Here is a 13,878-nt window from a genome sequence, read left to right on the forward strand (position 1 = left end):
AAATATTTTTTTACATTAGAAATCCCAAGGAAAATTTTAAAGTTAACCAAAAAATATTCAGTACTTTATGGGCTCAAACATTATCTGGGAGAAGTCTAGGAAGGAAGGGAAAAACATACTTGTGTTAATGCTGTTTCTTCTACTAATGAAACCCCAATTACCCTTCAGGTTGTTTAAATTTCACTTCATACATCAATGGTAAAAATAATTAGGCATAGAACATCTCCTGTGGCCCCCTTTAGTGTTTTTTCTTCAATATCAGATCACTGCTAATTCCGTTGAATGATCTATTTGTCTTCTTTATTTTTTAGCTACATGAAAGTAACTATGATGCTGGAAAAGCCCTGCAGCGCTTGGTGAAGAAACCTGTGCCAAAACTGATTGAGAAGTGTTGGACTGAAGATGAAGTGGTAGGGAAATGAATTATTCCCTTGAGCCTTATAGTTCATGTTGCTTCTCTTTTTTTTTTTTCTTTTTCTTTTCTCTAAAGAGGTTGTCTTTATGGGAGAGAAGAGGGGTAAATAATTTGCACAGGATGAATTTTTGCACAATTCTGAGTTAGCGGGCTGCCATTTGATAGACAGAGAACACCTTTCCAATAGTAGACTAAGAGGGAGAAGATCAAGTAACTGGTTTTGAGAGGGTGCTGTAGAGTAAATGAACAGCTGCAAAACTTCTGGACTCTACGTTTCACTGTCATTCTCACCTCCAGGAAGGCTGGCCGCGTTCACTAGTTGGAGTATTGTCCCTGGGTTTTTTTTTCCTGCTGGCATTGGAGGAGGCTTACAGGGTCAGCTCAAGGTGGCTAATGGGAGACTGGATATCAGTGTTTCTCCAAACCAGAGTTTAAGTCCCTTCTTTCCCTCATATGGAATATTAGAAAGTGTTTACTAGCATAATCCTTGATGGATGAATCTTTGACAAAGAGCAGACCAAAAGTAGATTATCTGAAATCTGGGATTTAGCCATGCCATCCACGTTTACTTTAAAGTATGTAGAAATTGTCAGGCTCCAAAACTGTATTGAAAACAGTGCATCCATCTTCAGTGTAGCTCCCAAAGTAACGTATGGACATAACGATTTTGGGGCGTGCAGTGAATATGCAGTGCAGTACTGTGCCCTCACAGTTACGGACCTGGAATTGCTGAGGGATTTGAGCTTGTGCAATTTAACATCCTGGTGCACCGCAAGTCTCATCGATTTACGCAACTTAGTAGTCGCAGTGCTGGTTCTTCATGTGGCTGCTGTTTCAGCACGTGCTGGTAGCTAGTCTTTCTGGTTTGGGGTTCTAGTGCAGGCAGGGAAGGAACATGTAAACATGTCATTCTTTCCTTCAGACAAAGGTTGAGGTTTTTGGTGTGTAGGACTCTGGATTGAAATATTACTGTTGTTATTAGCCTACTAAAAGATACTGTTCTGCAGTCTGATTAGTGGGAAAAAAAAATTCTTGACCTGAGAAAGATACCTCTTCACAAAAGCTGTAGTTGACACAGAGGGTGTGCTGCTGGGAAAGCACTTCACACTCAAAAGGACCACATTTTTTGGTATTTCTGGGTCTTTTTCCAGAATTTAGGGGAGATGCTATCTGTGTGACAATTAGTGAAGCAAAGGTACTTCTTGTGGTTCATCCTGCAGCTTAATTGCTGCAATCATGAGGTTTCTGCTGGCTTAGTTTTTATACATATGATGTAATGCAACTGTGCTTATTAAACAGTTTTCTGTGGGGTTATAAACTGAAATAAATCATGTGAAGTTGGGAGCAAATTATCAATTTGTAATTTGCTGACACCTTGTAAACAAATCCTTAAATACTGCATTCAAGACAAGATGCGTTTTCTGGCAGCATTTGGAATCCAAATGGTGCTGCATTACAACCCTTTGTCAGACCTTGCACCTTCAGCTAGCACACAAGTACTTGATTATCCAGAAAAAAAAAGTGATACTTTGTGTATTTTCAGTACCAAGGAGAAATGCTGAACAAGTTCACTTGGATTACATCCTAAAAATATTTTGCATTTTAATGCTGACGTTAATTGTGCTTAACAGAATAGATTTATGTGAAGTGTAACATGGAAAAATAACAGCACCTCTGTAGCGAGCTGACTAGGCATGTCTGGTTTTTTGAAAATGGAAAACTGTTTTATTTCCTAGCTCAATAATTACTGTAGTATGGACTAAAATAGAAAATCAGATGATTGGAAGTTAGTTATGATAAAGTATTTATCACAGAAGAACTTCAGACTTGCTTATGGTCTTTACCTTTCACTGTGGGGAAAGCTTCTTCTCTCATGTACTGTATTGGTATAAACAGAGATAGAAATTCAACTTGGTATATAAATGGGAAAAAAATTATATGGTGCAAGAGAGCATTGCTCATATAAAAGTGACGAGAAAAGTTTGGAGTTTATTTTCTTTGAATGAATGATTTTTTTTTAAGCTAATTAGTTAATTGGTGAAGTATTTGAAGAAGTAAATAAAAACTTTGTGGTCTTGTTAAGCTACTAACAAAGTTGGCATTGGTGCTGTAAAATAGAACTGATTAATAATGGGTGAAACTTCCATGGTCTCGTCACATTTTTTTAATTATTCAGACAATGGGTGGAGAGAGTGTAGTGTTTTGATTGTTTGTTTTAAGCTCTAGTTTCTCTGAAAGTCATTCAGGGAGTTGTTCCAGTGTGTGCTTGCTCTCTCCTTATGTAAACCTTTTTGCAAGAGCTAGATTAGGGGCCATATAGACCTGTATTAACGTAGGCTTATTCTGCAATCCAACAAAGAACCTTTGTGGTAAGGAGACTGCCTGAAGTCATGGAGCGAAAGAGGATCGTGTGCTAACACCGGCAGCCCGGCGAAGGAGAGGAGGAGTAAGAAGCCTAGAACACAGGTTCCTGATAAGTTTTACAGTTATCTTGTCATAAAAGGGAGTTTTGTTTAGCGAACTGACTGTCGGAACACATACTTCAAGTGCTCTGCCCCATGTTTATTAAGTCTGTATTCATATTGGTTTAACTTCTGTTTTCTCTGCATTTGTTCTGACCCACGTTCATGGTTAAATTGGACAGGCCAACACATCTTTTTCTGTGTAGATTTTTTTTTTCAGTCTCCTTGGTTTTTTTCCATCAACTGCACTGTGCTGTGAATGCCATTGCTGCTGCAGCTCCGGGGTTTTTGATGAGCGGTCCCTGTTAAATGGCAGAGAATAGAGCCTTAAGAATAAGAAAAAGCAAAGTTTATTGAAAAGTGAAACATTACTCCAAAAGAGCAAACTCTGAGTACAGAATAATGATCATTGACTCTATAAATCATTGTCAGTCTCGGCTCATTTTATCATATTTGTTCTTGTTCTGTTCCATCCAAGTTTCCAGAAACGCTTGGCAGCCCTCCAGCCTCAGCAGAGCCAAAGATCAAACTGTGCTCTTATTTATAGACAGCTAAGCTCCACCTGCACAACTTCATAGCGTGTTTGTCCCTGGCAGTTTGTAGAAAAGTCCAGATTAAAGCAGCTGTACTGCATTTCTGAGACTTGAAAGGGAAGTTTCCTTAGTGCTGGCTCTGTGAAACTGAGGAAAACTCTTTCTGCATGATACATAGGGTGCTAGAGCTGCACACAAACTCCACAACAAAGTATTTTTCAGAATATACTGAGTTTTTCCATTCCTGCCTTTCTAATCCTGCAATCGTATTCTGCCCCCTGCCATGCCTTTGGGCCCCCAAAAGTCACGCTCCCTCTTTTGTGATTCTTCAGTTAATTTTCTGCCAGATTTGTAAGATGAGGGTTGGCAAAGTTCTGTTGCGGGGAAGATGTAAGGTTGCGTGGCTGGGCGGAGAGCAGAGGGAAAGGAGCATTGTGGCAGGGTCCAGTAATTGGGCGGGTGGCGAAAGCAGCTGAAGTAGAAGTGTAGTCACACTGATGCAGGGGAAAAAACTGACTTAGTACAAAACTAATTCTTAAAACTTTACACTTCCCGAAGTCAAAAATCCTCTGGAAGTTGGTTGGTGTATTACTTGCATGAGTATTTTGACTGAATCCATTTCCATTGTGCTGGAGGATTAATGTGGTTGATTTTGTTGTGCACAAGATAGCAACGCCGTGTCCAGCACAGGTCTCTGTAGTGTTCAGTAGTATTTGTGATATATCACTGTGTGAATAACTCAAATTTATTGAGAATTTATTTATTTATAAAGCTTTTAACTTTTTTGTAGGCTCTCTGTTGCCCAAAGATAAAGCCTTTCTTGTTAATTAAACAGCTTTGTTGCCTGTGACTAAAAAGTCAAGTAAGAGCTGCTTTGCAGTGATCAGAACTGATTAAAATAAAGGATGGAAGTTATGTTATTTTTACTACTGATGATGTGGTTACAGAGGTTTAAATCAAATTAAACAGAGGATAAAATTTGCCAGTGATTGAATTAAATGGAAGGTTCTGTAAATATGAAGACAGAGGCTTGTTGTCTCCCTTGTGTTTCTAAACCTATGGCTATTTTTAAACCTTTTTTATTCCAGTATGTAAATTGAGAGGCATACTGTGAAAACCACTCTTCCAACTGCCTAATAAAAGCGGCTAAAGAAACTTCTTTACCGATGCATCTACATGCAGCTCTCACAGCAGCTGTTTCCTGTTTATAAAAGCTTATGCTACCTCTGACATCAATTTCCAGCAATGATTTGGTGAGGTTGCTTTCTCTTTAACGCTCATGAATTTACTTCTGTGGACAAATTTGTCGAGCAATTGTCATATATAATGCCATATTTAAGCACACGCCCTATAGACCGACATTCAGCAGTATCATCTGGTGGAATCTCGCGAGTTTTAGGCTGCACTTTCAAACAGAAAGCGATGCGATTCCAAGTAGGTGCGTTACTTGGGAAGAAGTCCTGGAGCAAGTCCTGTGTTTTGACGCAGCTGGTGGCAGTGCCCTCTCACAAGCTTCCTACCGTTGAACGCCAACGCCTGACGAGTGGCACGATGCTCGCTGCTACAGCAGGGTCAGCGTAGCTGGGAAAGGTGGACTGACTCAGCCCTTGGCCGTGTGTTCCATGTCGTGTCTTTCGCTAATACGAGATTAGAGTCACCGCTCTTCTCCCTTCATTTTCTTCAGCCATCTTTCCTAGTCTGCGTAAGACCTGGTGGCACCTCGTCTCTTAAAACACTGTTTTTGTCATTCTGTGTGCAACAGTAGGTTGTAGTACAGGCAAGATGTAGTTAGTGTTCGTCTCGCTTTCAACACATTGAGAAAACAAAGATGCTTTGCTCAAACTCAGCAAGGGATTGTAAGAGTGAAAGAGAAGTGAGCTCTACTCTGCATCTCATGGTCACCTCTAAAAATGTCTCTTTTAATCTTTGACAGAGTACAGGCATTTTTTTTTTATGCAAGCAATCAGATATCCCTAATAATAATGGAATGGTGCTGGTCAGTTCTTTGGTTGGATATATTTCAAAACTGACATTGAAGTTGTATTTTGAAACATGCAGACTTGGAGTTTGTTGTCTATGGGGAATAAGTACAACAAACCTGAAACCGAGTGCCTATATTTAAACTCTGGTGCTTGCCCTGATGATATGGTGCTTTACTTTCCACAGATTCCAAACCTGGAGCTAGGACCGTTAGCTTCTTTTGGTTCAGGTTAAATTGAACACCCATATTTCCTGGTGTGGTTTCATTGGAAATATTTCTACGGATTTTCCACCCATCTTGGGACAAAGTCTTCTCTGCAAAATGGCTTTAATACTTTCGGTGATGTTCAGCACAATTCTGACCCTACGCTTGCTCCAGGTCCGAAAAAGAGCTTACTGTGCACGCTTCCATTTCAGATAAATAACCTATCAAATGGCTATTGTTTACAAAGGATACAATACTCATCTTACTACTGTAATGAAATGGTTTTCAGTTCTGGTATGCCTCACCTATTGGAAGTGGTGAAGGAGATAGACTAGTTCTGCCTGTTCTCCACATACGTCCTGCTGATTTCGTCGTATGTTTTGTCTCTCTGTACAGAACGTGCTTTTTTCTGTCTTTTTATCAAAAGTACTAACAAAATCAATATGGCTTACAGAAGAGAGAAAAACAAATCAGAACGAAAAGAACCCCTAGTTTATTAGGTTTTTAATTAAACATGATGAACACATTTTAAATAACACAAAGGCCTCAGGCTGAGCTGCATCTAATCGAAACAGATTAAGTCACCCGTCCACACTTGGGTAGTTATTAATTCTGTTTACTTATGCATGCTAGCTAAAGGCAGAGTTCACTGCTGCTGTGTTGCAGTTTATTGCACAGTGATGCTTTTGCTGCATGGAATTGTGCTCCTAATTAGCATTCAGATGTTGATTATGAAGAACACTGGCGAGGCTAATTGAACCACCTTTGAAATTCAGGGCTGTGTCTTCCAAAGTTAAAGAGAATCTGAGTGAAAGAGTAGTTTCTGCATTATTTCTTGGACACTTCCTCCTTTTTCTTCTACACTGGGTCCCATCTTTTCAGAGATGTTAAATTCTCAAAAAGAAATTGCTGAGTGTTCCTTTGGAAGAAGGTTTTTTTAATTGTGCGTCTCCGTGCAGAACAGTCGATGACACACCGTGACGTCCTTGATAAGTAGCTTTTATCATGAAATACGCTGCCCTCTAAATATTTTACATTGCTTTTGATGTAGAGTAGTTGAGGTAAACAACCTAGATTCAAACAACCTCTTAAATTTATGTGCAGGGATAGTTAATCCTTGCTGGTGCTAAACCTTAATTGGCCATGTACATGGATTTACAAGTTCATAAATTTTAAAATATCCACACCTGGCTTCAGCTTAAAGCTCATTTGTCATAAAATACAAGTGGAGATCCTTTTGCCAAAAATGACAAGATACAGCAAACTAATTTCCTAACATGTTTGCAAGTATTTGTAATCCAGTGTAGCTGGTCAAGAAATTACTTATGCAAAACACACATACTTATTTGCATGACTTCTTTGCCTAGAATCATCTTCACATGTCTCTCATATGCCCTTTTTGGAGTATCTGCTCATGAAAACATTGTTTTCATTGCTTGCTGCTTTGAAGCCGGGCTTTTCAGATATGCTGGAAGACAGAGCTGCTTACTGGGGCAAAAATACCATGAATTTTATTTACTGTTTATATGGCAGCTATAGAAAATGTAATTCATAGCAAAATTGAAACAGAGCCTCTGGAATGGGCGGGGGGGGGGAATTATCAAGGGATATTGGAAAAGGAGGCTGGCATTGCAGGGCTGCATTTGAGTAATTGAGTGGGCTTAGAAGGTTAAGATATTAGTTACTGCTTAGTTTTAATTTTTTATCCGCAAAAAGTAAACATTACAGCTTCATAGTAGAGTGACAGGTCCTACTAAATTAACATTTTCTGGACTTTAGAAATCAAGCCATCTGATGCCATTTGCAAGTGTGTTAATCAGTAACAGTTGAAAATTAACTGAGTGTTGAGGCAAAAAAAAAAAAAAATCCCACACCAAACACAAATTGCCATCGCCTATTAGGACCTTTATTTTAAGAAAAATAAATAAGATTTTAGTTTAAGAAAGAGTGGGAATGTATGGCCTTGTCTGTAGTTTAGTCTAAGAATTTAGAGTGTAAAAGAACCATCAATCCTCAGAGTAAAAAGTAACTTATGAAGGATGAAATTATTCTGCTTGGGGTAAAAAAGTTATTATTTACAAGTTGCATAAAATTACAGTTACTTACCAGTTGACAGGTTTACAAAATTAGAAGGTGCAGTACAGCTAGGAAATATAAGATGTAATATGGCTAGAGAAGATGAATTTAGCTTAAACACAGGTTTCTAGACAAAAGATAACAAATTTTTTTGGTTGTGATTAACTTGCATCAGTCTTTGATCCAAGTCCTTGTTTAAAGGGATCAATATTGCACATACAGCACTGAGTTTATTGTCAAGTCCTTTCGGAAATAAGACAGTGAATTAAAAATCAATTATACGTGCAGAAAAGTTTGTGTAGGGCAATCAATTTTGTCCTTTTAGTTTGCAGAAAGATTCCATTGTTTAACCAGCTGTGAAAAGGAATGAATTTTAAAAGCCTCCAGCAAATGAGATAGTCCAAATGGGGTGGGGGAAGTAGATTAAAAAAAAAAAAAAATTATTTCGGCATTTCATGTTCAGCAAAGGCTGCCTTCAGGGATAAATCTATAAATCCTGTCAGTGACCTTGGCTTCAAAATGGGTGATTTCACTGCTTTTGCTAATCTTGATCTTTCCGCAGCTGCCAGATAAGTTAGTCTTTTCTTAACAATATCATTTTTTTTATTTGCTTTGTTTAACCACCATATGTTTCTTGATTCATCGTCTTTCTGCCTTCATGTGGAATATTTTTATCTAGTAAGCACTTACCGTATTGCTGATCCCAAAAAATAATACAACAAATATTTACACTGGCCGGTTGCCACAGCTTAGGCGGCTATTTCTGTGTGGGGACAGGAAGCTGCGCTCTGAACTCCGAGTTTAACTCCAGGAGAAACTAAACAATTTGTAGGTGCTTTCAGAAGCTGGTGATTTGTTTTGTTTTCTAGAAGAAGGTTTGTAATAGAGAGACAGAAGCACATACACATACTTCACTGTTGCCAAGGGGAAGGAATCTGCTGCTTGAAAGATTAATAAATATGACAGCAGTTGATTGTTGAAACCATGTTTTTCATCTCATTTTCAAGGGCATCTTAAAAATGGAGATCACTTACACTTCCTAGCGTTCTCGATCATCTTTCTGTGTTCATTTAAAAATGAGAACAAGGCACTGAGGGACTTGAGAGATTGCATTCGTTCTCCCATAGGGCAAAGTGGTTATTTTATAAATGAAGAGGGCCAAAAAAGCTATCCTTCGTAGTTTCTTAGCAACAGAGCTGGAGTCAGTCTTAATGTTCGTGTACATCTTACAAGTTCTATGTATAGAAGCACGAGCTGTGCAGCTCAGCAGTATTGCAACTGAAACAAAGACTATTCACCCCAGCCTTGCGCAGGGGAGGAAAATAATCTAAGCGTTCTAATATGCTGCGTGGACTCGTCTGTCTGTTTTCCTTCTCCCCATCGGATGATATTCTGGTCAGACACACAGTTACTGCCTTCAGTACTCTGACCTTTTAGTCAGATTTTATCTGCTAAGAGATCCAGACTCTGGTTTAAATATAACATCATCCGATGTCCTGTTCTTCTCCAAAAGGAAACTGAGTCATGACATTACAACAGTGAGAGCATCTGGAGAGGGCGGGGATGGTCAAAATTCTGGGAGTTTCTAGGGTTAATGCTTTTGCCATAGCAAGCAGAACCAAGTGAGTGGTTGTAACCGTTCATGGTAAAACTTTTTTTTGCCCTGTATCTGTTTGTTTGGTGTTTTGGGGTTTGTTTTTTTTTTGGTGGGGAGTTGTCTTGGCTTAATTTCAAAAAGATGCTGTGTGTCAAAGCTATCTTTCTTACATCCCACTGACCTATTTATTCTCCATCCCTTTGTATGTAACAGTATGTATTCCGCATTCTGAAATTGAATTTTTTTTAAAGATAATCCATGTTTGTTAATAGTCTGATTGACTTCTTAAAAGGCTGGCAGTGTTAAGATACGTTTCGCAGTTTGCTTCCCATTCTGAATGCAAATGTACTAAAGGGCCTTAGATTTCTGGCTCGTGCTCCTTGGTGCACGTCATCCCAGCACCCCAACATTTACGATTGTATGAGTTTCTTCATGCTTTTGAAAACAATTTTGTAATTTAAATATAAGTAGTGTTGGTTAGCGATCTGTTTTCAGAAGATTTTTGCTTTGGAAATGCTATAAATAGCGTGATTTAAATTTAGGTTCACCTTTCCTAATGGTTAAGGAGGGGTGACTGGTTTATTGGCTTGTATTGATAGCCACATCCAGAGGTTTTGGGTTGATTTCCAATGTTTTCAATAGTCCTGTAGTTTCAGTAGTTTGGTTGAGTTTATCTGTCTTGCAGGTGTTAAGAAATTGAAATTAGTCTACCGGATCCTTACCTCCTAAATACATAAAAGTGCAATTATAACATAGTAATAAATAATGGTGAAGTGCTTTGATATTTTTCCATGGTACGTGTATGATAGAAATCTCCAGCATCTTTCCAAGTAATTTTGGCTTAGTCTAAGCTGATACAGGTAAAAGCGTTTTGTTTTGGAATAACAATGTCAGAATTACACTTTATTAAATACATAGAACAAGATTTGCTTTAAAAACACAAAAAAACCCACCTAAAACAAAGCAAGTGCAGAGACAGAGTACAGTGATGTCACCAACTTGGCAAGACGATATTTTCTTTTTTTTTTTTCCCCTGCAAGTTTTTTTTCTACTGATAGTTTGGGTCTCTGTCTTAGCCTTGTCTTTCATTCTGTTTGAACACGGAGGCTGTCCATGCTGAGTATTTTAGGCAGAAAACAGGAGCCTAGTCCATGCTTCCACGCTTGATACGGCAAGCAAACCAAGTTCTCCGCTCCGGTGCTGCGGCAGCAGTGGATGAACAGATGTTTGTAGCCAGAGCAGCGTTTGGGGGCGTAAGCGATGCTCTGTGGGGAAAGCAGAGAGGCCGTGTTGCGTTCTTGGCAGACCTAGAAAGCTGGAAGCAAACAAATTTCTTTTCCAGTGTCAAATGGTAACTAATTGTAAATAACCAGCTTGCTAGATGTCTTCCTGGCATCTCTGAGCAATGGAAGCTAAAGGGGGGATTGGAGAGGAAAACCAGCTTGGGTTGCCACCCGGCTTCTGGAGGGTGAGGGCACCAAAGCGTGCCATCTCGGGAAGCTTTAGTGTAATTACGGTTATATTTGAAATGCAGCACTCTTGCTTGAAGCTTTGATTTTAATACTGGCAAAGGTCTTTTTTAACAGGTATTTTGATTTTTCTAATAATTATGGGGGGAAAAAAAAAATTTCCACACTTTTTCAATGTCACTAGATTCTCTTGTGGTTCTGCCCAAGAGCTTATCTGAGAATTATTTAGTATGGCCCAGTGGCCATTGCAGCAGAAAATGACAAAATGCTTCTTCAAATTGGTATAGTGACATAATTCTTATTTAAGAAACTTTGATTACTGTCACAATATGGATGCTCTGTATGCTTTAGTGCTCAGGACTTATCTTTCTTGCACAAGCATAAGCAGTATGAATGCCAAAAAATAGCTCATTTGCAAGTTCTGTTTGCATGATAAATTTTATTTTTCTAATCTTCCCTATCAACAGCACCAATTTTTTTTAATCTTTCAGATGACATTAAAATGCATTTTAATGAAGCAAATTATATAGCTTTGTCTCCTTTTGTGTATAAGCGGGGCGGCCATATTCAATTAGGCTGAAAAATGATCATTTGTTCTATTACAGGCTGTAACGGAGCGAGTGGAAAAACTGTGATCCATCACCAGTTGCTCAGCTTTATGTTACTTAAATCACTTGCCATTCTGTCAGTGGCTCCGAATCCTCTATGGGAGCCATTATTTAATTTAAGTTTGTGGAGGTGTCACTTGTTTGATAATAGGCTGCTTCTGTAGTAGACGCATAGTGACTAAATATTAATCATTTTCTGCATCCATCCAAGATTCCTAATTAGTTACGAGGGTAACAGTGCCAGTAAAGCTAATGATTATACTGCCATAAAAAGAATTTGACAGCAAATAAGGGCTTGATCCGGAGAGATACTGAGTACCCGCTGGTACTAAGGAAGTCTGCTAGAGCTGAGGTTTAATTTCTGAGTCTGGCTCCACGTTGCTTGCACAGCAAACGTGAGGGGGGTCATATGCTCTGGAAGGAAACTTAGATTGGAGCGTGGAAATGCCACCTTAGAAAAAACACTGTTTTCCATTTCATAGTAGCTGCGTAATGTCACTCTGAACCTTTTTAAAGGTTTACGTAGCCGACACAGGTGACCCCCAACACGGCAGTCCCTGGACAGCTTGTAAATACTGCCTGCGCTTCTGCAAAGGTTCTCTTAAACCAGCGTGTGGTTAGGTCTTCTCTTCCTTCCTCCTTGTTTAAGTGTTGTGTAAAAGATATGTTGTGTTGATCAGGGCTCATGAGGGTGCGTTTAAAAACTACTACTTTGTGCTCCTTGTCCGACGTTGTTTTTGTACTTTCATGCGCCTTGTGGTTTTGAATATATTGTGGTAAAGATTCAAAGTGCATGTAGCTTCTGGGTTTGTGGTTTTGCTTCAGCTTTTACTGGCCTCTTGATAGCACACTTGTTCCCCTGTCCACTTGTGCATGATCCACCGTGGATCTGTTCTTCTTTTGTTCCTTTCCTTCCTTTCCTCCTCTTCGCACCCCCCCTTTTCATAGTATCTGCTCAGATTTATATTGCTTTTAGGCTACATGGGGAGATTGATCAGGCAGGGGCTTATGCATTTAGAGGAGCTAATAAATAAGCATCACAGAATATTACCCTCTACTGCATTGGAATAACTTCAAACACTCAAATCAAATGTTCCATTTGTTACAAATTGGGGAAGGCAGAAGAGGGCACCTCTGTTTTATTAGGGTGCATATTTCATTTATCTGTTACGGAAGATACTGCCCAGTTTTGCATGTCTTGGGAGGTAGTTCCATAGTCTCAGCATCACTTCCCCCCTGCCTCCCCCCCCCCCCCAAATATCTACCTTACAAGTTTCTTTTGCCAGTGTTCACCTTTGTTATAGATGCGTTTCTGGTCCTTCATTTTCAAATCTGTTTTTCTTTCCTCTCTTATTTGTGGGTCACTTTTTCACTTTTGGCACCATTCCTCCCCCTCCAGTAGATATTTTTATTCAGAGCCACTTACACAAAAGAAAAGGGAACTTAAGAATCATCCGATTATTTTTAAAACTACTTTTATATGTTACTGCCAAGATCACCATACGAGCCAGCCAGCATCTTCCTCGGTAATTGGATGGCTGCGTCGCAGAAGTGTAACGCTCACTTTACTGAGACCTTACACGCTGCTGACAAAACTACAATGGATAATTGAACCAGTGAGGCTTGTGGTGTGGGTTCATGGCAGGAGCTTGTGAGGAACTGAAACCTTGTGCAGTGGGACTTACTGGTTAAAAATAAAAATAATATAATTAGCAAGCTTAGCTGACTGTTTATCTACTTTGTTATAAGCAGTCTTCTTGCTGATTTTGGTGCTCAGATGTCACTCGTACCCACGCTTGCAGCTGGCAGTAGCTAAAGAATTAGAATCTTACTCTCAGGACAGCATTGGTGCTGTTTATTACATTCTCATTCTTTTAAGTATAAGGCTGTGAAGACATTCTTTAATTAGCAATCAGTCAAAGTCCTGGAAAAGGTTAGGCCTTTGTAGCTATTTAAAAAGAAGACTATGTTACGTGATTTCAGCATGGAGTCTTGTAAATTGGAGGTAAATGCTGCCACTTTTCCTCGGAACTGCTGCGTAGCTGGGTCAGACCCAGCTACACAACTGAAATAAAGAATTCATTAAGTTGCTTGAATGCTAAATTTGTGTTCAGTTCTTCTAAAAGCATCAAAGGATGTGTGCCTGTAACTACTTGGAAATAAGTCTCTTCCTTTAACTGTACCTTATCTTCTAAGCAGTGCAAAGTATCGCAAGTTATGTTTTAATATCTTTGGCCTCGGCCTTCAGAGCTTACGAGTAACGGTCAAAGATGCAAAATATGCTGTCGCTGTTGCCCCAGCCCCAATGGAAAGAGTGAGTTTTAAGGGCTGACATGCTAAAATCTGCTGTCTTTCAGTGGAGACAGTATTACATACAAGAAACCGCAGGGGAAACTACGTATCTCTAACATTTTTGACTGGCAGAATTTTCTTATAATAAAAGCCTCAGTGGAAGAAAGAACACACGGGTTCAATCTTAAATTGTGAGGCTTTGAAGATGGAACTTTCTAAAGAGCTGTATAGAACTTGCAGT

At 39.3% G+C, this 13,878-nt stretch overlaps 1 protein-coding gene across 6 annotated transcripts in view; it reads left to right on the forward strand.

Annotated features, from left to right (window-relative positions):
- RERE (arginine-glutamic acid dipeptide repeats) overlaps window positions 1-13,878 on the forward strand; it is a 251,426-nt gene that overhangs the window by 172,102 nt on the left and 65,446 nt on the right. For all 6 annotated transcript variants that reach the window (XM_054849562.1, XM_054849563.1, XM_054849565.1 and 3 more), the window contains one exon: window positions 312-410. In XM_054849562.1, the coding sequence (XP_054705537.1) occupies window positions 312-410 (99 nt within the window). The remainder of the gene's footprint in view (window positions 1-311; window positions 411-13,878) is intronic.

The sequence above is a fragment of the Grus americana genome, chromosome 21 (assembly GCF_028858705.1).
Source record: "Grus americana isolate bGruAme1 chromosome 21, bGruAme1.mat, whole genome shotgun sequence".
Classification (NCBI taxonomy): Eukaryota; Metazoa; Chordata; class Aves; order Gruiformes; family Gruidae; genus Grus; species Grus americana.